The sequence below is a fragment of the Haemorhous mexicanus genome, chromosome 10, assembly GCF_027477595.1.
Source record: "Haemorhous mexicanus isolate bHaeMex1 chromosome 10, bHaeMex1.pri, whole genome shotgun sequence".
In the NCBI taxonomy this organism is placed as follows: domain Eukaryota; kingdom Metazoa; phylum Chordata; class Aves; order Passeriformes; family Fringillidae; genus Haemorhous; species Haemorhous mexicanus.
In genome coordinates, this window is record NC_082350.1 from 4,940,671 (window position 1) to 4,968,363 (window position 27,693).

A 27,693-nucleotide genomic window follows, 5' to 3' on the forward strand; every position below is an offset into this window, starting at 1 on the left:
AAGCTTTTGTGCATCTAGGTAAGCATAAACTTTGCAAAGCATTTGATATTTTCTTTGCTTCATTTTTATTCTACATACTTAAGTTATTTCCTGTTACTTATACAATTAGCTCTGAGTGCTATTCTAGGTTTAGTAGTGAGACACTTGGCATCAAGTTTTATCATGTGAATGGTACCATAATCTCATATTTGAGATTACATGTTGCTAGGGACAGCCAGACCCTGGGACATGGGGACACAGCTTGCTGTTTTCCCTAAAATACAGTGGGGTTTTTTCATGTCTTTCATAACTGCCTGGCATTAACTTCTCATGAGAGAGCAGATCCTGTTTGTGATACATTGCATTTTTTAGAAGACACAGTCAAAATTTAAACTAGGAATTAGCTGAAATGGGATTGATTGTATAACAGATCAGGAGAAAAGGGATAAATAGGAATCTTGAATAAATCTGTGTGAAAGGTGGCTGGAAATAAGCATAGGAAATGTGAGGAAAGTGTGGAGGCTGTGTCAATATGAAAAAACTAACAACAGCTTGTGTAAGGATTAAGAAAAGCTGGTGACAGTGTGAGTGTGGGGATGAGAATGAGGTGTGGTGGAACTTGGCAAGTCACACTGGGCATTTTGTGAATAATTTTGGGCAACCTGAGTCACTGGATCAGCCACTGGAGAGGGAGGGGTTTTATGGCTGAGTGACACACGTGGACACAAGTGGGCAGTGCAGAACGTGCCAAGAGTGTATCTGTGCTAATCTGTGTGGTAACAGTACCCCTGATACCTCTTACATTTTGTGTTCTGTGTCATGGCTTGGAGAGATTCCAGCTGATTGAGGAGAGTTAGAAACATGCTCCGTGTTTGTTCTGAGGATGAACATGGAGTGAATCATAGAGTGTGCTGAGTTGGAAGAGACCCCCAAGAATCATGGAGTCCAACTCTTTAGTCCTGGTCATCCCCTAGATTCACAGTATTTGCCCAAGAGTATTGTCCAAGCCCTTCTTGAACTCTGTCAGGCTTGGTGCTGTGACCACTTCCTGGGGACTCTGTTCCAGTGCTCAACCATCCTCTGGGTGACAAACTTTCCTGGTGTCCAACATTAACCTGTCCTGACTCAGCTCTAGCTGTTCCCCTGGGTGCTGTCACTGGTCATGAGAGTGAAGAGATCAGTGTCTGCTCCTCCCCTTCTCACAAGTAGGTTGTAGACTGCAATGAGGTCTCCTCAGTCTCTTCAGGCTGAACAGATCAAATGACCTCAGCTGCTCCCACATGGGAGGTCTTTCTCCTCCAGACCTTTCATAATCTTCATGGCCTCCTTTGAACTCTGTCTGAAACTTCATGTCTTACCTTGTGGTGCCCCAGGCTGTCCCAGCACTCGAGGTGAGGCTGCCCCAGGTCAGAGCAGAGCAGGACAATCCCCCCTTGCCTGGCTCTCCAGGGCACAGCTGGCCCTCCTGGCTGCCAGGACACCACTGATCACATTCAGCTTGCCATCCATCAGGACTGCCCACAGCTGCTCTCCAGCCTCTCATTGCCCAGGCCACACTCACAGCCAGGGTGGCCCTGTCCCAGGTGCAGAGCCCTGCCCTTGGTGAAGTTCATGTGGTTGGTGATTGCCCAGCTTGGTGCTGTTCAGTGAGGGAGGGATGCCATCATTCTCACTGCACCTAGCAAAAGCTATCTCTGCCACCTGATTAAAAATTATTATCTTCTTTAGTAGTCCCTGTGAAGCTATGTGGACTTTTTTTCCTTCTTTTTAAGTTTTGTCATTTTACAGCTCTAAAACTGAAGTATCTGAAGTGGCTCCTCAGCTCTTAGGTTAGCTCTGGTTCACTTCAGCTGGGAGCATGACCATGGTTCAGGTATGTGCTTCTGCAGAAAGTGGCTGAGTAGGTCAAGCATGCAAGAATGTACTCAAGGCTTATTTACAAACTTCAGTGCCAGAACTTTCCAAGGACTGATCCTTATCTCACAAAATTATCTCATCAATTATGTCACTAAGTGACAAAATACAAATTGTCACTTAGTTTTGCTACTCACAGATAAGGCTTTTTGTTGAAAACAAAACACTTCTTGGGGAAGACATTTTGATTTTTGCTGTTGAAAGTATAAATGTGTCTTGCAGGTAGAGTAACTGTTAGGAAATTTTTATTCATTTATAAAGGGAAGATTTTTAGGGAGAGATTTTTTTTTTAAATTCAAAAGTATTAGGGCTGTTAAGTGTCTTAGCTTCAAAGAAGCACACCTGTAAGTTTGACAAGTCTAATTGTACAGGAGAAATCTAAAACTACTCAAACTATATTTATCTTATAAAAAGTTCCACAGACAAGGTTTGACAAGTCTTCTATCCCAGACAGTTTAGATTACTACTTGTAGTTATTAACTCAGTGGAAGCGTCTGATATTTCTAGTTCTGCAAAACATTATTTTGATACATTACACAAGCTGTCCAGTTCAATGTATCAGCTAGTTATTAATTTTATTATGTTATTAATATAAATTTTTAATATATATACAATCTTTTCTTAATATTTTTCGTATTGTGTATGCATAGATTTTGCCCCACTGGATTTATGTAGTCAGAGCTGTTCCAGATGTAACTACAGCCACTTAGAGAAGTAGTTGTATCATTGCAGTTTAATTTGCTGGTGTAGACAAGAACTGCAAGTGTTTTACTTCCACTGTCATTGAAGACTGAAGGTGATCTTCATCTGGTTTTGACCATTTATAGGAATTTTGTCTCAAACTTTTTGCTCACCAGGATTAGTTTTTAAAGGGAGCTCTTATATAAATATGAGCCTGAAAAGCTGAGCGTTAACTATAACTGGACTAGAGCAAGTGCTTCTTTCAAGTCACCAAGATCTTGGAGGGTAAACTTCCAGTTTTCATTCAAAAAAGCTGAGGAGTGTGTTACCTCAGCTGCTTAATATTGGGAAGAAAAATACTTTTTAGTAAAAAACAAACCCAGCTTTCTGTGTGTGCTGGCAGATGTGTATTTTCTACCATATGTACATAGATCTTTTTCTCTGCCTGTTTGTTTAGAATGATGGAGAGCATGAAAATACTGTAGCTATTGTATTAAAATCTTATATTTTGAACTTCAGCACTTTAAAAAAAGATCCTCTAAAGAGGATCACAATAACCTTATAAATTAGTAGCTGTAATACTGCTGTAATTACTGTAACAGGGTAAAATGAATAGATGAAAAAAATGGAGCTCAGAATCCTATTATTAGCAGCATATTATTATATGCTGGGGAAATCAAGTCTAAATAATGATACAATACTTTTACACGTGAACTTCTTTTTATAGCTGACTTCCTTCTCTCCAGGATAGCCTTATTCAGCTTTTTTTTTTTTTTTTCTGTGTTAAGATTTAAGGAAGGAGTAGCTGTGATGCATATTTATAATCCTCAGAATTTGGATAGAAAGACCTTAACACTTAGCCAGTGCTCCTTGAAATCTATTTTTCATCAGAGGTTGAGGTTCCTACTGGCTTTATAAATAATCACTACCCTCAAAGACTAAAAAAAGTCTTGAGTGTCATCTTGGGATTCAGTGAAGAGTGGTGATACTTCACCCCTCCCTCCAGCCTTCTGTGGGAGGCACTTGTCCCAAGTAAAACATTCTCCTTTGAGAAGGAAATTGTCACCATTTTTTAATATTTGGAGATATGTAGCACAAATTGATGTAGAAATGGTATTCATATGTAATTTCCCACTTAAATACAAGTTTAATGGGAATCCCAGAAGTTCAAATGAGTTCAAACTCATTGGTGTTCCAGATATGTAGCCATTAGAAAAGTAAATATTATAGTAAAGCTAAAAGTTCTAAAAAGAAAACAGTTTGTCTCCTTTTGTCTCTGTTTTCCAGTACAAAACACATTTAAAAGGCCATTTTCACTGCAGAGATGATCTCATGTTCTGGGTCTTTTTTTTTCACCTGTTCCCTTACTAGGGCAGTAGAAGAGTGTGAGAGCTTTGCTAAATTCTAGGGCTTGTGCTGTCTCTGTCCTTGGAGGTTTTCAGGCTGAACCTAGATAAATCCCTGAGTAAGCTGCTCTGACTTCATAGCTTTGAGCAGCTGATTGACCAAGAGACTGGAGATTTCTTCCAGCCTGACTTACCCAGTGCTCCTGGGGTACTGGTTCAGTAATTATACTGAATTCCTGTTTTGCTAAAGCCAGCAAAAAATCCTACTAATGTAGGATTCAGCTGTCCATATGTGACATAAGGAACTGATCTTGAAAATAATCAAAAATTCTAATTTTTTTAGTCTATTTTTCTGGCAGCTTTTAACATGCTTGAGGAAATGCACATTATGTGTATTGGAAAGGATTCATGTTTAGTGGGTCTTTTTTTTTAGAGATGCTAAATATTTCATCATTCCCTAGGAACTAACAGTATGTTAGAGTAATCATCACTGAAATTTCAGAACTTCCTGTGTCCTACAAGCTTAAAAACCTTGTTGTAAATAAGATGGACGGTGTGATTGTGTGCTGTCAGCATCTTTAAAGCTTCTGCTGATGTAGAAAGTGAGGTAAACCAATACCATGCCCTAAATATATGTAATTGTAAATTTTTATAGTTTTTATATAAACATCTGTAATGGCCCCAGTGGCACATTTTATCACCTTAATACTCATTTGCTGCTTTCTTTTATGTGTCAAAATCATGCAGTCTTGGAAAAAACTTGGCAGGTTGTGTTGTAAAGCTGTAAAAACCACGCACAATTAAATTGAAAGTGTTTGCTTTAAAAGAAAAAAGAAGAAGAAAAAGTGATTTAGGTAGATGTTTTACTCCATTGACTAGGGCAGCCAAGGTTTGTCTGGGTGCATTAGTGTTCCTGAAGTTGCATTTCTCTAGATCACATTCCCAGCTTCTCCAGAGACTCCCTAAGTAGACCTGCTGTGTTTACAAAAATAAGCCTTTACATCCAGGGGAAATGGGTGTTGCCTATCTTTTTTCTTCTTTTTCTTTCAAGTAAGAGCTGGTTTACAGAGTATGTATTTCACTCTTCATTCCCACACCTCTTCCATGTCTTGACTGTAATGTCTGAACCAAAATCATTTAATTTCTGATTTAAGCATTTTAACATAAGACTGCACATTACTAAATATTATTTTGAGATTGCAATTACCTTAAAATTAAAAAAAAAAAATTAGAAGTTGTTTTGTCTTAAAACATGAAAAATGCAGGCCAGATTTTTCTTGGTGTTTTTACTACAATTGAGTTTAGGAGTGACCACACATTTCAAAACTTGCAGACAAAATTCTCCCATTTGAATTATAATTAATAGAGAACAAGGTACAGTTGCACATGGGAAATACAATCTGGACAGCTCTAAAGCCTATTTCTATATAGGTTAGGTCCTTCCAATTGTTGGAAAGATATCTCTGTTTTCTAAGGATTTCCTGAGCCTGTAGCTTGATAGAGTGCTGGGTGTTACTGCTTGCTCTTTGTGCCTGGTCAAGAAGAATCTGCCTTTTCTTTGTCTGCCTTCTGTTCTTTCTTACCCATGCATAATTCATAGGCAGAAATAGTGGTTTTAATTAGACCAGCTGATACAGTCAGAGAAAAGAGTAGGGTTGTTTGGTTTTGATTTTTTTTTTAAGGCTAGACCAGCCCTTCTTAAGGATACAGAAATTTGCTTATTTCAGGTCAGCTGACGTAGTTGGATAGTAAGATGCATTTTTCCTGCAGATGTTGCTTTATGCCCTTAAATCTTCAAGCAACAACTCTTGTTGCTTCCCTAGCAGGGACTCACCTACTTAAAATGACTGTGAAAGGTTTTTTCTGTTTAGCAATATCTTGGCTGCTTTGCTAAATTCAGCCCTTAGGAATATTGATAATATTGATGAATATGGATTACTCTTGATTGCCATTCTCCTTTTGGAAGTCCCTGTTCTCCAGAGACTTACAAGTGAGCACATGGTGTAACAATTACGAATGTAAAAAGCTAAATTCAACTAGACAGGGTTTTTTATTACATTTAATTACTCTGCAATTATTCTTTGGGCAAAGGTAGGTCCTTTGTTTCACATTACTCCTGGTTTGTCAGGAATATCCCTTCCTTCTAAAGGAATGAAGGAAGAAAAGCTCATTCCAGCTACCCAAGCATGTTGGAGATGTCATTTCTGTAGTATGTATTGCATTTGCCAGCAGTTTTAAACAGGGCTTTCCTAAAAATGCAATCAGGAATTTTTGTGCTTGTACTGATGTAGAATTCCTGTGGTCACATAAAACTGGAGCTTTAAATAGCAGGTGCACTGCTGCCAGCCATGTTTGGAGGGATGCAGCCACCCCTTCCTGGCTGGAAAACACGTGCTGCTTGCTCACAGGCTTTGCACACTCTGCCTGATGCTCTCCCCTGCCATTTTCTGTTCCCTGCATCACAGATTTCTTCAAGGATTATCCAGTCTTTCTCCCTAAGAGCACTTAGTGTGGGTGTTTCAGTCTGCAATTTCACCACAAGGATGTCTGTTCCCAGTAAGCTTGGCTAGAAATACTGGCAGTTAATCTGCACTGGTTGAAGCTGCATTATTTCCTGCACAACTCTGTCATCTCAGGTATCATCCCTTCCACAGGTGTAGCAAATCACTGTAATTCACTGAAATTCAGAGGAGGTTCTGAGTCATGGGGGTTTATTCCACAGAAGTGACTTACTAGGTATTCCACAAGTTGTTTTTAACCCATTGCACAATATTTATTTACCAAATTAATGACTTGTTCCAACAGAATGTTGCTGTTTGAATAAGTTCTTTTAAAACTTTTTTGTAAGATGGAATAATTTACTTGGTAAGTAAGTTTACTTACTTCAACTTATTTTGCAAGTAAGGAAGGCATGAGGCAATTTTTCTGAGAAATACTTGGCAGCAGCAATTATCACAAATAACTAACAAGCATAGTTCATTATTGGTGTATGAAAGGGAACAGTGTAGGGAATTAGAATTTAATTTGACATAAAGTGCCATATTAAAAACCGTAGAAATTAATGGTGCATTTATTAGACATGAAGAGTATCAGAATGTTTTTCCTGATGTATCTACTCCTTGCAGTCCTTGCACAGGAGGAACTCAAGCTTAGGGGTGAGGAGGTAATTAAGTTTTCATTTTGTTACTGTCCATGGCTCTTGGATCGCAGTTACTGTGGGCTGGACATCTGCAGGGCTGGGAATGGTCACCCAGCTGCTCCAGGTGATGTGGTCTGCTCTCCAGGTGTTTTGTCCTAATTCTAGTTCCACTCAGCATGAACAAATTACCTGCTAGTGAAAAATGATAAATTGCACTAATAATTCTGAAAATCTCTCCCCCTTAACAAAAAAACTTTAATTCACAGAAGAGCAGAAAAGCCTTCCTAAAACCACTTGATAGATGATCAGGCTCTATAACTTTTATATAACAAAAACTTCTGGGAAGGTTTACTCCTTTGTACATGATGCAGAATACTTCCTGCTGCTTTGCCATGCATGTGTGTCATGCAGACTGCAGAGCTCAGTCCCCAGTGCTTTCTGTGTGAGTGCAGTGATCCAAGGGCACAGGGAGTGCTGTCTCAGGGAGATCAGGGCCCTGCTGCTGCTGCAGTGCTCCCAGCCCAGGCTCCAGCAGAGGAAGCTCCTGTTTGTAGGGTCAGGTGTTCCCCCCTCTCCCCAGTGCAGTGCTTCTTGCAGCTGCTCACCTGCCTGGCACACTGACTCTTGTAAAGCTGCATCTTGCTAGCAGCAGATTATTCACAAGGGAGTGTGTATTCCAAAACCTGACCAGCCTGATGGAGGTGTATTCTGTGTACTAAAGCAATAACTGTATTTTATTTGCACTGAAAATAAACTGTTGACGTGGGATTATACCTGTTAAAGCTTCTTTTTTTTTTTTTTTTTGGTTAACTTTTTAAGGTTAAAAATGCACTTTACTCCCCAATACAGAGTTGCTCTGTTAACAGAAATATTTAAAAAATCAAAGTGTAAATTTGGCAGCACTTGCATCATTTGGCCAACAGATATATTTGGTTTTTTTCAGTTTCCTCAGTGGCTTATTTCAGTAGCAATGACATGCTCTTACCTAGTCTTCCTTAAACAGAAATTATACCATCTTCTCTCATGACAGTCATCTTTCTTTGGTTTATCCTTATGAGACTATGTATGGAAATTAATCTGTGCAAGTGAAGAGGTGACTTTTTTCCTGCCTCCTGCACAGCACTGATTCACTTAATCAGCAATTTTATTTTATGGAAGATTTCTGAAGTCCAATTTCCTGGAAGATAAATCCTGCACGTTCCTCAGCTTAGCTACAGACATCACACACAGCACTGTAAAAAGTGTTTTATTTGAGGAGCACAGATCAGTTCCACTCCAGGCCAGAAGAGCAGCCTCATCCTGGCCATGATCTCCCCCTCATTATTTTTGTGCTTAGCCCACTTCCTTCCTTCTGCCTGTTATTTTCCAAATTTCCCATCTTCCCAAGAGCACTTGCTTTTTAGCTTTTCCTGTCTCTGGAGCTTCATATATGAACCCAGTTCATTGTGGTTATAGGAACTGGTTTGTGCATTTCTGAGACTGGAAAGGTATTTTGTATTTTCTTCCTTTCAGTGTGTGTAAGATGAAAAATTTTAAAAGCTGCTACAGAAAGCACTGAGAGAAATCTAAAGATTCCTTAGGAAAAAGCTTCTTTCTGAACCACATCATCCCACTTCTCCTTTTTTACCTTTAATTTTAAATTTATCATATAGTTATGTTTTCTTTTGGTGGTTTGAGCCACATTTTTTACACAGTTGCAGATTTTGTGGTGCTGGTTTTGTACAATAAATGCTCCAAAATCCAGGCAAAAAAAGCCCCACAGATAACTTGTTAATATTTTCAACTTGTATTTGCAGAATGGTGATAATTAAAATCTCTGGTATTAATATTGCTCCTGTGGTGCTCATCCCATATCAAAGAAGACTGAGTTAAAATTCTGCAGGCAAGATCATTGTTTCAGAAAAACTGAAAAGTTTTTTTCTCAGTGTTGCTGAAGAGATGGTCAAACTTCTGGTTTTGTTCTGTGTGCACTTACAGATAGATGGACATTCTCTGTCTTGGCTGTTCTTTTGTCCCTGTCACATGACTTTTTATGTATTCTCTGAAATTTTGGCTCTATGTATTGTTTAGAATTTTTTATAATTTTTTTTGATTTTTTTTTAAAGCTCTAAAATAGCTTTAGTTCATAAAGTGCTTCAGACAAACTTATTTTTCCTCAGAGTGTAAGATTTTTGACTAACCAAGTTTCTGTTTAAGTATTTGGAAAATTTTCATTTTGAAATATTAGACAATGTATGTGCTGCTAACATGGAGGGGTGTGCAATAACAGCCAGGAGCTGTTGGTTTAGCACTGAAATTGAATATTTTTCTGCTTCTGAGCAGCAATTTTCCTGTTCTAATCAACATTTTTTCCTGTGGAAGCTCTGATTACTTCATGAGAACATAACACTGCAGTTACAGTTGCAGTAAGCTTTTAGGATTCTTTCCTGCCAAATTCTGCATCATTTCTTTTTCTTATTTTGGGAATTTGTAATATGCTGCTGGGTACATGTCCCTGTAGACTCAAACACAAATTCAGTTATAACCTGCATCACAGAGGGGAACAATGTTCATGTCTTGGATGATGTTTTTACTCCTTTGAGGCTGGCAGTGAAAAAATCTAACTGCTAGTGACTTCCAGAAGCACAGAAGGGTTGGAAGAAGTATTTAGTCTCTCCATAGCTTGATGTGCTGAGATGTGTTTGATTCCTGTCTCCCCTGCTCTGGTTTTGGAAGAACAGTCTCTAATATGTTGTCATAGGACACCTGTGTCAAACCTTTTTTTTTTTTTACACTAAGAAGTAGCAGCAATTTTTTTTCCTGCACTTTAAAAATTGCATCTCTCTTGTTTTGTTCACATCTCTGTGTGATGTTAGTAAATGAATCTGAGGACAGGATTTTCCACAAATCATTGCCTTTTGTTTGGAAACCTACTTAAATTGGTGATAGCCCCTTTGCCTTTCTTCTCATGCCCATATATGTTATCTTTACATGTTCTCCATATCTTTTCCCCCTGGTTTTGCTATATCTGAGTTGCTTAAGTATTATTTGGATTGTTTTATCCCATTTCTTCCTGTTGACATCTCTCCCTTTCTTTGTTAGGTTTTATTGCACAAAATCCCTGGTAAGTTTCGAACATCATATTTTTCCCTGTCTCTCTGTTGAGTCTCATGTGAAGAGCTTTGTTTTAGATCCATTCATGTGCTTGTAGACTTTAAAATGATACATGGGGATGCACAGAATTTTAGACAGCTTCATAAATACTTGTACAGCCACACTGCAGAACAGTTGTTTAATAAGGGACCTTTTTTTAGAACTGAAACAGAAATAAAAGATATTTGTATTTCTCTACTTACTTAGGAACTGCAGTGTTATTTTTAAATCTAAAAGAGGGAAAGATTTTCTTAAATTTCAGAATTAGTAGGTGGCAAGAAAGAGAGGACTGGGAGTGTAGTGGTGATAGAGGAAAGTCAGGAAAATAAGAGGAAATGAGATCACTGATGGTGCAGAAATTTAAAGCAAGACAGAAAACATTCCTTGTTTCTGTCTCTTGCCTGACCTCATCTCTCCTGCTTAAAATTTCAAATGAAAGGTTTTTCTCTCTCTTAGGTGTCTGCAACATTATTCAAAACATTGTTTGTCTCCTGCATTTCAATTACACTTTTTCACTGAGATAGTTATTTTTTTAAATTTTGCTGTGTTTTTTCTCATTAGCCCCAAAATCACAGCTAAATTAAACATGCCTGTATGGTAGTGTGATACTACATGTGATAATTACATGCCAGATTTTTTCTGTTTCAGTTCATGGTACTCTGTTCATTAGGTGGGTTTCTGTCCCTGTCATTTTTCAGTCCTTTTGTATTTCAGTGCCTTGAAAATTGGCCCTTTCTGCTTGAGATGAGAATTCTGTCTGCTCAGAAAGAGCAGTGCTTTGTAACTCAGTGCTCTGCTTTCTGCCAGCAGTTTATTTCACTGGACCTGCTGCTTCCCACTTTGCTCAGCCTTGGTGGCATTGCAAAATGCACAGAGCAAATTGAATGGCCTCTATCTTCATATCCCTTCTTGGATCTTTTACACTTGCTAAGTGGATTATTGACTGACACAAATCTTTTCCTGCAATCTATATAATAATCTTTCTGTCTGCCCCCTCACCTCACCCCAGGCTCATAATTATGGTTTGTATTGGTAAACTGACTGTCAGAAATAGCTCGTGTGTATTTTTTGGCTGGCAAGAAGAAAAATATCATTTCTATAGAAGTGTTGTCCCTTAAAAAAGAAAAAAAGGCACCTGGCTGGACATGTGCTCATCTGGGTCTGGCCAGATGATCATGGCTGTCTTTAAATGTCATTTGCTTGGCTGACTGGTGATAGTTCTTCTCTCAAAGGGATATTGAAAAGGTAGGAAGCTGCCCTGCTGTCTTAACCATGAAAACACATTGAAAGCTATTCTTCCAGTTAAAGATATCAAGTTAACTGAAAGATCTTGGTAGTCCTTCTGTGTTGGGTGTTTTTATTAAGGGATTCTGGGTTCACTTGGCAGAAAGGGAATATCAAGAGAAGACTTCTTGTAACTTCTTTTACTGAGATCTACAAATACTTTTTTTAGTTTTTGCATCTTGCTGAGAGAATTCTCTGGTCATAAAAAAACCCACACAGGGGTTTCTTTGAAACTTGAATTAACTTCTAAACTAGGTATTTGGGCTGTTCTTTTCTCTTGCAACAGCCATAATCACCAGCAGAACTCAAATGAGTATCCGGCAAGATGTTAAAGGAAATAATTACTGGAAATAAATACTAATGATTTAGATTAGATTTTCTGGAAATCTTAGATTTTCTGGAAGTCTTTGTTCTCTTCCCAGAGCTGGGAGCTTATTCTGATTTTACCACTTAGAACCTCGACCAAAGTTTTGGTCAAAGCAGGGAGGTAAGGGGGTACTAAATTGTAAAGTGTCTGCCCTGATTTCCTTCCTTTCCCCTCTGTTAACTAAATTGCCAGGATGAATTTTGGGATGCACCAAAGTTCCTTTATTAGCTTCAAGTTAATTTCAAAATATATATAAATTGATACTGTGGTTTTGGCATTCTTTCTTTGCATTACTTGCTGTAGTTTCAGTAAAACTATCAAACTTTAAGTGTCACAAAGTGTCACCAACTTTTTGTGACACTTCAAGGTGTCACACAGGTGTGAGAGGCAAGGGCTTGGCAGAAGAGTGCTGGTGGCAAGGTGGGGATTGTGACTCCCTGTTGGCAGGAAGTAACCACACCAAGTCATCATTTCAGGAATTAGTGACCAGAACTAGTTTCTTAGTATGTGTTTAAAAACCCCACTGAAGGTACTCTAGGTTCAGTTCATCTTGGAATCCCATCAGTTCCTGGAAGCTTGGCTTCAGGCACCAGTTTTTAACTCATGCCTCGCTTTGTTCTTGGTTCATAAAATACAAATGTGTGTTCTGACTGTTCAGTGGTTATTACTTTGACATAAACTCTCACTGTGAGGCTTCAAATCATTTGATATTCTTATCAAATTAATTTTTTCTGGCTTGGCTTTTTTAAGTTGATGATACAGGCTCTAGGCAGACTCCAAAACACTTTTTGGTTCATGTTTGGAGGACTTGACTGGGAACGTTTTTATATGGAAAATATTTTGGTCTATTTTTACAAAACAATATACTGCCCAGCAAATTGATTTTGTACCCAGATATGAGGTCACAAAGCTACTGAAACTACAGACTCATGATTGCCAAAATAATGGAATTTCTCAACTGTTAAGCATCATCTGATGCTTTTCCTGCCCTCGAAGGAGCAGTGTTGTTCCACTCCTGGGCACAGCTGTGCTCACCCCTGTTCTGTTCTCCCCTTGCTGTGTTGGATGAGCTCAGTCCTGCCTGGGGCTCCAGACACCCAGCACTCCTTAGAGGCAGTGCAGGCTTTGGCAGATCCAGTGCCAGGGACTCTGAGGAAGGTGCCAGAAAACAAGCAGTAGGAAACTCTGGGACACTCTTCCTGAGGGAATGGGGGTTTGGCTCCTGTCACATGTTGATGTTATGAAGCATGAGAGATTTTCTTACAATTGCTGTTCATTTTTTTAATGTTTCTTGTACGATATTTTTCTTATCATTACATGTAAATGCCCTTGTAAATAAATATTTTCTGTCAATGAAAAGCAAGTGTGTTGCTGCTTTCAAAGTAGGCTGGCTAATTTTTTAACACAAAAGAACATCTAGTCCCAGCTACTTTACAGGTAATGTAAACAGGAAAAAAAAAAAAAAGTTCCACCTTTTGCAATTAAAAAAACTTCCTTTTAATTCTCTGATAAGTACATGCAAAGAAATCATAAATAGCAATGAGAATTTTAGTAGATAAGTATGGAATGAGAATGAGAATTTTAGTAAATAACTGTGCCTGAGTGCAAAGTAGAATCCAGCCTGCATTTCATAAATAATTTAACTGTGAGGAAAACCTGTCTTGGTCCTTGAATTCAGCTGCATTACTGCTAAGCACTCACATTTCTATTTGAAATAAGAAGGTGTTGGAAGTTTTAATGGGGTGTATCTTCTCTTTTGACACTTTCTGCCCTTTTTTTCTCTGTCATTTCTTCTGAGCTAGCTCTGAGCTTTCTAATGTTTGGCTTTTTTTAAGATCAGTAGTGACTTTTTAAGTAGAAATAATGACTGCTGTATTGCACTAAAGCATTGTGCTGCATCTAAAGCATCATCACATAGGTGATCTCCATCCCAGAGGTGCTCTTAATGATATAAATAGGGGATTAAGTGCATAAAATTGGTGCTAAGTTAAAATATCTGAATGCTGATTAAGCAAAATTAGTGACACTTCAGTAATATTTTTACATACTAAAATAACATAGTGTTGATATTTATCTGTGGTCAGTCTAGATATGACTTTACTGTGTCTAATGATTAGAAATTATGAAACATGCATATTTAATTGATTTTTTTTGTTGTTGTTGTTCTCACAAAGAGAATGTTAAACAGCTTTTGACAGATGCTGGTCTCAGTCAGACTTGTTTTGTCCTGAAATGTTTTACAGCATAAATAACCTGATTAGGTGTAGGTAGGGATAAAGCCCAAAAATAACTTCAGGAATTAGAAAAAAGAGAATATGTCTAGAAGGAGAGGTATCTGTAGAGTGTTGGTAAACTCTAGCATGAACATAGTCAATGATTAAAAATCATGGACCTGACACCACAGACCTAAAGCATCTTCAGCTCTGTGATTTTTGGTTCTGGTCAAAACAATGCATTTCAGCTTTGGGAGTTGCTCAGCCTCAGTGAATGGAAGAATTTAAACAATCCCTCTAAGTTTAGCATTTGCTAAAAAACTTAACCCTTCATAACCTTCAGGTACACTGGAACTCAGCTGCTTTTCTCCCCCTTGCTGTAAGCAAGCTTTTACAGAAGGTACTGTCATGGAATTTCCACAGGTGTAAAGAATTCACTTTACTGGTAGTTATATGTAATGTAATAACTTTTATTCATTATTCTTACAGTGCATTTACACAATTAGCATTAAATTTAAATTTTTTTTGCCAGTTCATTAGGGTTTTGTAGAATTCAAACTGTTCACTGATTGGTTTAAGTTTGGGATGAGCACATAGAAATTCTAAACTCATTTATGGAACACTGATTACCTATTCTGGGTGATCTTGGGGAAAGTAATTTGTTTACCCATACCTGTTTCATTAGTGTTTAGTGATTATTATTGTTTCTTAAACTCCTGATTTCACAGATGATAAACTGTCCTGTTACAAGAGCTCTTGTCTGGGAAGAAATTACAATTATAGAAGGGCAAAAAAAGAAAATTATTCATAAATTTTTAAACGAATATGAATTATGATCCTTTCTGTTGGTGAATTGGTGGAATACTAAGGATCTAGAAGATATCCCCTGTAGGTAGCTTAAAACTCCTCAGCAGTCTCTCTGCTGTTGCTCTAGATAACAAGTTTAATAATCTAGAAGAGAGCTAGACTGAGCAAACAAAGGACAGTAAAACTTGTGTTTGTGGTACAGAAGTCTGAAAGTAGGGTGGGAGGCATTATTCTCAATCCAATGAAGACTGAAAGGAACTTTTCCCTTAATTTTTCATGCACCAACCTCCCCCATGATGCTAAAAAGCACAAGCTGGCTGGGTATCTGTAGGGGGAGGGTTTCTATGGTATTCATTCTTGCAGTGGAGAAGAGGAAGTGCAAGAGCTCCCAGGACACCTCTTGGGTGAGGGCAGTTCACATAACTTGATAGGGCAAAGAACACTGAATTACTGAAAGTAAATATAAACCTGCCCTTCCTGCTGAGCTGATCAGTGGGATCAAAACTGCCCAGGTTGTTTTAGGTGTGGGGTGTTCAGTTCCTCAGTGAGCTGTGCTTGGAACAGGGGATTTCTGGGGAGTGGGTGACTGCCACGAGACATTTCAAAAGCCTTTCCTAAAAATGGAACAGAATAATGGCAGAATAATCCTATTTGCCTAATAGGCTGGAAGCAAATAGTAAATTCTAATGGAATTATATAGAAAACTTGGAATTCCTTTCTGCTAACATTGTTCCCATTATCTTTGACTTGCAGGTCTCTTTTCTGTCCCTTCTTCCTTGCCCTCTCATTTTTGGGGGTGGAGAACCCTAGCTTGGTTTTTGTAAGACCTAATGCTGTTCAGTAGTTACTTTGACATAAACTGTCACTGTGAGGCTTGAAATTATTTGATATTCCTATCAAATATTAATTTTTTCTGGTTTGACTTTTTTTAAGTTGTTGGTACAGGCTATAGGCAGACTCCAAAACACTTGTTTGGTTCGTTTTTTAGAGGACTTCTTTGCAGATCCCTTGGAGATAATCCTGTGCCAAGGCCCTGCTCTCTGAGAGGTGTGATGTTGTTTTGAGGACACAGAGAGCAGGAAGGTCAATGTCAGTGTGTGGTGACAAAAAAGCTGTGATTTAACCAGGCTGTATGGGGGGATATACAACTCTGTTTACTCCCCATTTAGAACAGAATTTTAAAAAAATCCAAACAAATAGAATTCTAAATTACAAGCAGTATCATTGCAGCTAAATTATTGTCAATTCTTTAAAATATAAAAAGTTATAAATACCCATTTTCTTTGGAATGTGGGTGTAAAAATGTGAAGATGCCTTAAGACTGGCATCTTAGTATGTGTATCTACATTCACATAATTGCTGAGAAGGATCTAGAAATTTTCCAATATCATCTATAAAATTCTCTTTGAATTTATGTGCATTCAGAATGGGGCACATTCCATGGGGAAAGAATATAAAACAGGAAAGTTAAGCTACAGCAATAAAGGTGATTTGTCTAAAGCTGCTATAGACAGTTGCATTAAAAAAATATATGGATATTTTAGACTGTAATATAGAGACAGTGATTCAAACCAGCTTTTTTTCACTATAAGCTATGTTCAGAAAGTCATAAATGCAGAAATTAATCTGAGGTTGGGGGAAAAATTATGTTCTTATGTGTACTTTTCAGACTTCTAACATACTTTATTTGATCAAATACCATTATACATAATCCTGGTATTCACTAGCCAGCATTTCTGTTCAGTGTCTTTTAAAGAACAGCCCTTCAAAGAAATTGGCTAGAAGTACTAACAGTCAGTATTTTAATTAAGAAGGTTGTGACTAAGGGCACTCAAAGCATTTATTATGCATGTGAAAGGTAATAGTAGGGAACTACTTTTGTATCTGAGCTTTTCAAAGGTGCTACATGTGCCTGTCTTTGGTTTTCTGCAAATTTTTCTAATGGTTGGAAAAAGTTGTAGTAAGTAAAACCAGCAAGTGTTTGTATATAGGTTTATGCTCAGACCTTCACTCTTGATTTTAATTTACTTGAGTTTCTCAAAAATCTTTGCCTTCAGTCTTTCATTTTGGTTTGTTTGTGGGCCTTCTATTGCCACAGCTCCTACACAATTCACACATTTCAATTCATTTATCCTTAAAGTGTCCCTACAAGACAGGGAGTTGATTATAAGGTCCATGCAAAGGAGAAGGAGTTGTTCAGAGAGGAGTTCTCACCCTGCAGCTCTGAGCAGAGAGGCAGATATGTGTGTGTGAGTGTTGAAATTACTGAGCAAAAGCTGTTGTCGGCAAACAGGGAATGTAAACTGCAGAGATTTGCATGAATTAAGGTTTTCTGAGCTTGGTGTCTGGGGACAAGGGGGTTTTGTACCAGAGAAGAGGCTGATTCCCAACACTAAGAACTGAAAACAACTGTGAAATAAAATCTGTGAGGTGGCTTTTTCTCTGGAATGTTATTTTAAATGTATTTTCTGCATCGTGTGTCTCATTACAGATAATAGTGTGCCCATCTCTCAGCAGAAAGAAGGAAAAGCAATATACAACGTCAGTTGCTTCAATTTTAAAAGAAATTATGAAAGGTCTGATTAGATGATGCTGTTCAGTTATTTTGGTTATGTGAATGTTCTGAGTTAGTTCATCCCTTGTGAATAGTTTATTTAAAGCATAATTGTTGTAGGGAAAAATTTATTTTCTCTTGAGAAAGCTTCATTGCATTAGGAAGCTAAAGCTAAGTGTGTGATAGTCCCATTTCTGCAGAGCTGGGGCTCAGAGGCTCTGTTGGGGGCAGGATCCATCACTGGTTAAATTACAAAAAAGGGTCCCAGCTTTCCCCTCTGCTGCCATAATCCAGAGTGCCCTGGTTGAAAGAAAGCTCTTTGCAGGAAATACCAGTGACCTGTTTAACCATACAAAGGTTATAACAATTATGGGCTTAAATACTCTAAGTGTCTTCTGATCCCCATGGACAGTATGAATGTGCTGATAGCCAAAAGCCTTTAGATAAGTGCCCAGTGGTTTATCTGCTCTGGTTACAAGTTCTGAGTGTCCTGGGGTCTTCTCCTGCCTCTCAGCTCTGGGCCCATCCCAGCAGCCTGTCAGCCTGTGCTGTCTGTCACTGCCTCTCCCTTCTGAAGACTCTGAAAGGGTGGGTGCTACAATTGCTCTGTTTAACATTGCCCATTCTAAACCTTATCTTTCTCAGGGTACATATTTGTGTTTGGGCTGGCTTAACTCAAGAAGAGCCTAAAGCAGGGCCTTGTTCAGGATGAGCTGTCACCCAGAGATGGCCTTTCACCAGCATCACTTGCTTTCTGGATGCAATCTTTTCCATCAAAGATAGTTAGCCCTATGTTTTCCTGTGCTTTTCCATTGCTAGTTGTCTTTGTTTCAGGAGCAGCAACAGTGCCAATGTCACTCCATGCAGGTAGCAGATTTTTATGGTTTGCTGGGCTTGGTTTATTTCATATCTTTGATGGTTCTCAAGCATTCTAGTCTGAGCACATTTTCATATGGTTCAACCAAGTATTAACTTTAATGGGGTGTTTTTCTATGAGGGTCTTGAATTAAAATCTTCTCTCTTTTCCTGTGGACTGCATGATAGCAACTACCTACAGAACATCCTTAGCTGGAAATCTGTGAGCATGGATTCCCCTCCCCTGTGCAGGAGGAGCACTTTCTCCCTTACTCCTGGCTGAATTGTTGCTTCCAAATAAACACTGGGAAGCAAGATTTGTTCAGCATTCAGCTTCATGTTTTAGTTGAGAGATTTAGACACAGCAAATGCAGACAGTGCCTGTCACTTCTTTCTGCATTAGGAAAGCCAGAGAGAAAGGAAACACTGCATCTCAGAGTGTCTCTTGGTAGCCCAGACCACCAGAGCACATTGATGGTCTTGGCAACTTGAAGCTCTTGCTCTTCCCTGAAACCCTAAATATTCCAAAGACAATTCTGCCTGCTGTACCTGGGGAGGAGCTTGGGTTCCTTCATCTACATTGTCAGTCAGGTCTTATAGCTGTTCCCATATACTTGCCAAGGCTGGATTCATTTCTCCTTTGGTCAAGAACCTCTTCCCTGTCTGTCCTCTGGAGAGGAGGAAAGTTGCACTCACTGGAGAGTGTGTTCTATGTGTTATGAATTTGCTTCTATTTTAAGATACAAGTATATTCTTTATTCTGATGCCAAAAGATTTTTGCTTTTTTTATATTTTGCATATATTCCTGTCTCTGTAGACTTATTGTATAGTTACATGGTTTCTCACCCAGCATTCAGTACTTTTCCAGTACTTGTTAGACAGACACATTCCTGGAATCCCCTTCTACTCTCTCTTCTTCATGAACCAAGGCCCTTCTTCTGCTTCCCCATGTATGTAGACATGAACAGTGTGGGGCTAGGAGAAAGGGGGGAGGCTTCAGTAGGAGGCTGAACCAAGGGGGGAATTACTTAATTAACTGTACTTTTAATTGGAGATTCTTGTAAATTATGCTAATTTCTAAACTTATAAAAGTATCATAGCCCTGTATCACATGTGCATTTTGCCATAAGTGCACCTGAAGGATCCTTCAATAAGCAGTAACCACCTTTATCCTTTTAATCTTTGGCTTGTGATTTCAGGGCTCAGAAGGTCATCAATTCCAATTTGATTTTTCTGTGGCCTCAGGAAAATTGCAACTGATGCTTATTTTTAATGTCTTGTCAAAGTGAGATCTGTGTAGAGACAGCTTGTGCTTCTTTAACTTGTGTGTTCCACTGTGTAGCAGAGCAGTCTGTGTGGGAGCTGTCTGACTTGATGGCAATGCTTAGTTTTTCCTGGAGAATGCTCCCATTCTTCCATGCCATTTATCACTTCAGTGCCTTCATGTTGCAGGCAGACCCTCCTTTCTCAAACTGCTTTTTTCTTCAGTTACTGCATGCTGCCTCATGTTCTGGGATGGAATATTACTGTTGGCCCTGCCTTGAAGTGGGCTGGTGTGGAGAGAGATTGGAGAAGGAAATTATTGCTTGTTATTTCATTCCTATAGTTAACCTCAGGAACCTCATTTTGTCATGCAGCAGGAACAGGCTTTTTTTGTTGTTGTTGTTTTTTTTGGATGGATTTTAGCTCATCTGAACAGCACTGATTCTCTCTCAAGTTCAGTCAATTTAAAAGGAAATTATATCACAAGGGTTTTTCTTTGCTAACTCTTAAGCATTGGAAAAACCTGAATCCCTGTAAACTGGTAAGAGATCACATCTCGTATGTTTTCTTCTCATCATATACTAATTTAATTTTCAGATCCATTATTTAATTTCTTTGCTTATTTTCTGAGAAGACAGTAAAAGTACTGATGGGATAGGAACAAAGAGTTATTTGCTTTATATTTTCTCAGTTTTTCACTGAAAGAGAAGTGTCACACAATCATTTTACCTCACCACCTCCATATAAATGCTTCATCAGTGCTACATTTAAAATACTGTGAAGTTGTCTAAGGCCAAAGCCTAAAGAAAAGTGCCAATTTAAACAGAAACTTCTTAGATAATTTTTCCAGTGAGCTTGATTTGAGGGCGTCATCTGAGGAGAAAATGCTCCATTAATTAGTGGGAAGGAAGGCAAGCTAAATAACTTGGAAGAGATTTTATTTACTTTATGTTTTGTAACCTGTGCTCTGTGATGTTTTCATTCAGTTTTAAATTAGTTATAAGGTGTGCACCCTGTAACTTTTCAGTGTCTGTGAAATCTCAGAATGGACAATTTTTATCTTAACAGGCCATGGAGCAGATGTGAAATGTGTTGACTGGCATCCAACCAAGGGATTAGTTGTTTCAGGAAGTAAAGATAGCCAACAGCCCATCAAGTTCTGGGATCCAAAGACTGGCCAGAGCCTTGCCACGCTGTAAGTTCTTACCCACAGACTTTTGATTTGCTCAAATATAAACTAACTTTGTAAAATAATCTTTTCTTAATTCCCTTCTCAGCTCTTTTCCTCACAATTTTCAGCCATACACAGTGGCTTCACACATGAAGCTGGTGCTTTAGCTGTGCCAGAATATCCAGAGATTAGATGAGGACAAGTCCCTACCTGGAAAGTCCCTATCTAGCCACACAGTTCTCCTGCAGACTGAGACAGGGAAAAACAAATGAGATGTTTCATCTGGCTGATAAAAACTTTGTTATGGCAGTAGAAACATGCACAGTAACTGGATACTTTCTCAGTGAGTGCTACCAGTTGCTTTGCAGTACAAAAAACCAGAATTAAAGCACAGGGCTTTTGCACAGGAAGCCCCAGTGTTCTGCTTTAGTAGCCTGGACTGCCTTGTTATTAACCTGAATATTTGTGACTGGCAAACAACACATTTTTATCTGTGTCTGAGAAACCAGCTTCAGGACAAACAATCTGTTTGCTTCTTTCTCCTTGCAGACATGCTCACAAAAACACAGTGATGGAGGTGAAACTGAATCTCAATGGCAACTGGCTGCTGACAGCTTCTCGTGACCACCTCTGCAAGCTCTTCGACATCCGGAACCTGAAGGAAGAACTGCAGGTCTTCAGGGGGCATAAGAAAGAGGCCACAGGTCAGAACTCTTTTTATTATGTAGATTGTTATTATTAAGCTTAGATTTAAAATTAAAATTATTTCCATTCATTAGAAATCCTGGTATTATACCTTGTGATTGTGGCTTGCTGTGTGTTTCAGCTGTGGCCTGGCATCCTGTTCATGAAGGGCTGTTTGCCAGTGGAGGGTCTGATGGGTCCTTGCTCTTCTGGCATGTTGGGTATGTGGCATTTTCATCAGCATGTTGGAAAGGTGTTGGTCAGCTGTGCAAGCTGTTAGACAAAACACAAAATACCTCTTTTCCCTTTTAGGTCCATATTTAACATGCATATTTGTGATAATAGTTTTTCTCTGCACCTGAAGAATTTGTTAATATGCTTCTTTTATGAAGAAGTTTTCCTGTAGAAATGTGCTTTAAAGGATACAATTGCTTGCACAAAACCAGCCGTGTGTTTTGTGATGAGTGGTTGAAAATCCTAGTTTCTTAAAGCTTGTTCTGAGGTACTGTAATTGTTTTGATTTTAAATGTACAATTTAAAATCCCTGCATTACTGAACTGCCTATTAAAACCACAGGGAACAATCAGTTCACCCAGTAGAAAAATGACAGAGACTTAAATTTGACAAAATATGGGATAGAGGTTGAACAACAACTGCATAGCAGAAGTTTTCTGTTGTAGCTGTAGGAGATATTCAGCTGTGTGTGATTAATTTTTACTTTTTTTTAATATATCAGGGTTGAGAAGGAGGTTGGTGGAATGGAAATGGCCCATGAAGGAATGATCTGGAGTCTGGCATGGCATCCCCTTGGACACATTCTGTGTTCAGGCTCAAATGATCACACCAGGTAATTTCAAGTATTTAAAGAGAAGGTCTAAGGGAACATAATTACTTTTAGAAACTAGAACAGTGTTTGGCATCAGTGAATAAATAGATTGGGATGGTTCTGCTACACAGCCAGTGGGCAAAGCAGAGACACTACTTATGTCCATAAGTTAGGAAGCACTAAGGCAGCACTGACATTTCATATTTCAAGGTAGAGTCTGACCTCTTGTAACAAGTATTATGATTTTGGTTGGTGGGAGGGAGCCTTTAAATCCACTGAAGAAAAGTTTTAAAAAATAATTCCTGTCATTTCTTGCTGAGGAAATACTCCTATCTCCACAGCAATTTCTCCTGCAGATAATCTGCTGGTCATGTCTTTTCACATTGCAGACACCTTCAGAGGCTGTAGTTTGTGTTTTCAGGTTGGACATGCTATAAACACAGTGCATTTTGTAAATGCAATAAGTTTTTGTGAGGACATGTGTATGTGAAGAATATACTTGAGCAAGAAGGTTTTGGAACGGACTAGAAATCTTTTTTTTCAGGATCTGATGTTGATCCCTTGTACTTACACTTTGAAGTATCTTCTAAGTTGTAATGTTGGGTTTTTTATTTTTGGCTTGAAGCTCATACCCTGTGTTCAGATCTAGAGCTAAACTTGATTTAGTAAGACTTGAATCCTTACATAATCAAGATACTACACTAGAAATCAAAGAACTAATTAGATTAAAAGTTGTTAATGCTTGTGACCCTTTAATGAGATGATGTAACTTCCTTTTGACAGCAAGTTTTGGACTAGAAATCGGCCTGGAGATAAAATGCGAGATCGTTACAACTTGAACCTGCTGCCTGGGATGTCAGAGGATGGGGTGGAATATGGTGAGGCATTTTTCCTCTGTAGGGAAGGAAGAGGATTGGGGTCAGGAACAGGCCTAGGTCATTAGGTGGCACTTTTGGGTAAGGTGGGGAAGCAGAATTATAGCATTGGGGACCACTTGGGCCAGAATACCTTTTTCTAAGGAGGATTTTACTGCCTGTGTTATAAGTGATCATCATTCCAACAATGGGTTTTCTTCTGTTTCCACAGCTCCAGGAGGTAAGACCTGCTCTGTCAATCACAGGAAGGAGGTTTGGCTCTCCCTCTGGCAATATCTCCAGTTTCCTTTTCTTCCTGAGAACTTCATCTGTCTTCAAGGCTACCCGCAGTCCTGAACTGCAACAGAAAAAGCAATAAGAATTCTACTAAAACCTTTAAACTTTACTCCTAAGGATTTATTCCAATAATTTTAGGCTGCTCAAGATTGCCCAGCTCAATGGTGTGCCTCAGCCACCTGTAATTGCAAATGTTTCTTCAGATTTTTGATTATTTGCTTTTTTTTTTTTTTCTTTTTGGAGGAGGGGGTATTAAAATGCAGCACTTTACTACAAGTTAAATTTTAAAATATATAGATTTGTTATAACAAAAATGGGACTGGTTATGGGTTGTTATTTCTTTTTCTGAGCCTCTGCATAAAATGTAACCTTCCTGAAAGGATCTAATTTCTGACCTTTTGGTGTGTATTTATGAATCTGAACTTGCAGTTCTTCAAATATCCTCTAATTCATGTATGAAACTAAATTGTGACCTACCAGTTGTAAAATATCTATTTATTATTGGAATATGATACTAATGGTGAAAGCATGTGAGAATCCAAAGGGATAAAGTAGTAATGTAAATAAATATTTTCCAAGTATAAATCTTTATTGTTTTTTTCTCTAGATGATCTGGAACCCAACAGCCTGGCAGTTATTCCTGGGATGGGAATACCTGAACAGTTGAAAATAGCTATGGAGCAGGAGCAGATGGGTAAGTAATAGATGTGGAGAAGCATTCTCCTGAGCAATCCAGACACTGGGGGACTTCTTTTCATATTCTTTGGGAGCTCTTTTCTGAAGTTCTGTGTAGTGCATATTTGCTCTGTAAAGAAGGATGAGCTGAAAACTTCTGTGAAAAAATAAAGGATCTTTGTGCAAGCCTGCACTGCTCTGACTGTTTGTTTCCCTGATGCCAAAGGGAAAGATGAATCCAATGACATTGAGATGACAATCCCAGGACTGGACTGGGGAATGGAGGAAGTAATGCAAAAGGACCAAAAGAAAGTGCCACAGAAAAAAGTTCCCTATGCAAAACCAATACCAGCACAGTTTCAGCAGGTAAGTACCTGATACAGAATGAGCAGAACAACCTGTTCTTTTCCCAGCTTCAAAAAGTGTATGTCTTTTGAAATGTTTTGGATTTTACAGCTCCCCTGTATCAACACCCCATGCAGTTTACCACAGTAGCTAGTTTAATTACTATTTAAACATAAAATATTGGGTTAAATAAGATAAGGAAGTTTTATTCAGCATTGTTTTTACTTTCAAGTATCCATGCTACAAAATGTTTCAGCATATCCTTTTATCCTTTCTCATCGCAGCAATGTGTTGCACACATGTTGTTCTACAGAATTAATCTTGTGTTTTCTGGTCTTTCTAGGCATGGATGCAAAATAAAGTTCCTTTGCCTCCCCCACCTGAGCCATTGAATGATAGAAAGGAGGATATTAAGCTGGAGGAGAAGAAGAAATCACAGGCAGAGATTGAGCAAGAAATGGCAGCACTTCAGTACACAAACCCACAACTCCTGGAGGTATGCATGTGTGGAAACATGGGAATTAGTTTGCTTTAGTCCTTTATGTGACAGATTTGGACTTCAGCACTGAAGTGAGCAGCTTCCTGCAACAGTTTCACCTTTTTGGCTGTTTTCACTTTTTAAAAGAAGACATCTAATTGAACAGGATATTGCACTTAATGTGTGATGATGTGAAACCCTCAGTGAGGCCCCCCCATCTCACTTTACCAGTGGGTCTCTTCAGTTGGTGATTTCTGTTAGTTACAAGGAAAGCATTCTTAAATTCTTGTGAAAAGGGATGTCTGCTTTTGATTTTTAGTTGTAACATACTTCTGTGCTTAATTGATTTTCTGTCTCTCTTTTTTGGACAGCAACTGAAGATTGAGAGACTTGCACAAAAGCAAGCTGAGCAAGTGCAGCCACCACCTCCAGGAGGATCTCTCCATGGACCTCAGCCTTTCCCAGGGCAAGGCCCGATGTCACAGATGCCTCAAGGGTTTCAGCAGCCCCTTCCACCTCAGCAGATGCCAATGAATATGCCTCAGATGGGACCTCCTGGTCCACAAGGACAGTTCAGACCTCCGGGACCCCAAGGACAAATGGGACCTCAAGGTCCATTACACCAAGGAGCTGGAGGTCCACAAGGGTTCATGGGACCACAAGGACCTCCAGGCCCCCAGGGGCCTCCACAAGGAATGCCACGGCCTCAGGATTTACACGGACATCAAGGAATGCAGAGACATCCGGGCCCTCACGGGCCGATGGGGCCCCCAGGCCCGCAGGGCAGCGCTGGCCCTCAGGGACACTTGGGACCCCAGGGCCTGCCCGGGTCCCAGACTCATTTAGGACCCCAGGGCCCACCTGGCCCACAAGGTCACCTGGGTCCTCAGGGTCCCCCTGGAGGTCAAGGAATGCAGGGGCCACCTGGTCCACGAGGAATGCAAGGACCTCTTCCTCACGGCATGCAAGGAGCTCCGGGATCTCAAGGCATGCAGGGCCCCATATCTCAAGGGCCTTTGATGGGACTTAATCCAAGAGGGATGCAGGGTCCACCAGGGCCCAGAGATAACCAGGGACCTAATCCACAAGGGATGATGATGGGTCACCCACAAGAAATGAGAGGTCCTCATATGCAAAGTGGTTTACTAGGACATGGTCCCCAGGAGATGCGGGGCCTTCAGGGACCCCCGCCTCAAGGTTCAATGCTGGGACCGCCACAAGAAATGCGTGGGCCACCCGGTCCCCAGGGCCAGCAGGGACCTCCACAAGGCTCCTTGGTGGGGCCTCAAGGAAACATGCAAGGACCTCAGGGACAGCCAAACCCTTCGAGGGGGCCGCACCCTTCGCAGGGCCCTCTGCCCTTCCAGCAGCAGAAAACGCCTCTCTTGGGGGATGGGCCTCGCCCCCCCTTCAATCAGGTACGTGGGGGTCTCTGGAGCAAGGGCAGCTCTCAGAAGGGGGGAGTGATGGCTGTCTGTGCAGGAGAAATGCACAGCAGGAGCTCAGAGAATGGAGGTTGGGGATTCCTGGCAGGACTGAGGCCTCAGGAAAATTGGAGTAATGATAAAAAGGGTTCTGTAGCTTGGAAACAGTAGAAGGTGTCCTTGCCCACGGCAGGGGGATTGGAAATAGGTGATCTTAATGGTCATTTCCAACCCTAAGTATTCATGATTCTATGACAGGTAACTGTGGAAAGAGATTGTTGGGAATAGTACAGAAACCTGTCTGCTATGAAAATATGGAACCTTAAGAGAAACTCCTTTTTTTCTTTTTTTTTTAATTTAAAGACACTGAACTGTCCTAAGCGGAGTATTTCACTGGGAGCAGACTAAAGTAAAATTTAAAGAAACTGAACATAAGAAAAGTATTAAATATAATTAATGTATTAATTAAAGCAAGGTATTGCCATCTGTCAGTTGTCCAGAGTAGTTAATCCAAACTATGGGATGGATTTACCATAGATGCTGACACACCTGGAACCAGCTTAGGTCTGGTTGCACTTAACAGTTGACTCTAAGTGCAGAGGGATAGAGAGGGACACAGCACTTTGCATTTTCTGCTCTACTACACATCACACAGAGCTCTCTGTGGTTATTGCCTCCCATAAGTTCCTAGCTGAATAGCACCAGCTCTTACTTTGTCTCAAGTGTCTTCAGTTCTAGGTGAATTTTGAAAGGGAAGTTTGGGGAAGAAAAACCCCACACTGAATTGAAAAAAGAAAATGTGTGTTGGTTTTTAACCAGAATTGTCTATTTTAGACAATTGACCTGGACTCAATAATTTCAGTCAAGGCTTTAGGCATGCAGAGTACTTAGTGTGTAGTCCAGTACCAGTCACAATGAGGAACTGAATATTCAAATGGGCTTTAGCTCAGGGATTCCTTTTCAGACTGAAGCAGAGTAGCCCACAAGTTGTGGGTTTATTTGAATATTTTTTCCTTACAAACCAATAATTCCCTCCAGAAGGCTGTTAATGTGCCACTGCTGCTGAGATTTCAGAAGTACCCAAGTTACCAAAGGAGAGTTGGTTCCCCAACTATATAACTTAAACCAGCAGAGTTCTTGCTCATTGCTATCCCAGGGAGACTCATTTTTCTTTGAGAATAATTGCCCTGTCCTTGCCACTGACACTTTGGAATTCAGTAGGGTGCTTTTGATGGGTAGCTGGTTATTTTCTTTGAATAACAAGCCTATCTTCAAGGCTTTTTCAGATACTAAAAAATGACATAGTGAGGTATTTTAACCCATTCTTCCTTCCTTGTGCACCTTTAGTATGGTAATGGCTTTTAAAAATTAGCATATTTTAAAATTGATAATGTCAGGTTTTGCT

The 27,693-nt window shown here is 39.5% G+C and overlaps 1 protein-coding gene across 2 annotated transcripts in view; it reads left to right on the forward strand.

Annotated features, from left to right (window-relative positions):
* WDR33 (WD repeat domain 33) overlaps positions 1–27,693 on the forward strand; it is a 69,301-nt gene that overhangs the window by 31,068 nt on the left and 10,540 nt on the right. Inside the window, exons 8-17 of one of the 2 annotated variants that reach the window (XM_059854996.1) lie at positions 20,603–20,729; positions 21,255–21,409; positions 21,532–21,610; positions 22,126–22,236; positions 22,999–23,093; positions 23,302–23,310; positions 23,974–24,060; positions 24,268–24,407; positions 24,730–24,882; positions 25,236–26,282. In XM_059854996.1, coding sequence (XP_059710979.1) covers positions 20,603–20,729; positions 21,255–21,409; positions 21,532–21,610; positions 22,126–22,236; positions 22,999–23,093; positions 23,302–23,310; positions 23,974–24,060; positions 24,268–24,407; positions 24,730–24,882; positions 25,236–26,282 — 2,003 coding nt within the window. Of the gene's footprint in view, positions 1–20,602; positions 20,730–21,254; positions 21,410–21,531; positions 21,611–22,125; positions 22,237–22,998; positions 23,094–23,301; positions 23,630–23,973; positions 24,061–24,267; positions 24,408–24,729; positions 24,883–25,235; positions 26,283–27,693 lie in introns of those variants that run through there. The other variant, XM_059854995.1, reaches the window with a different exon arrangement.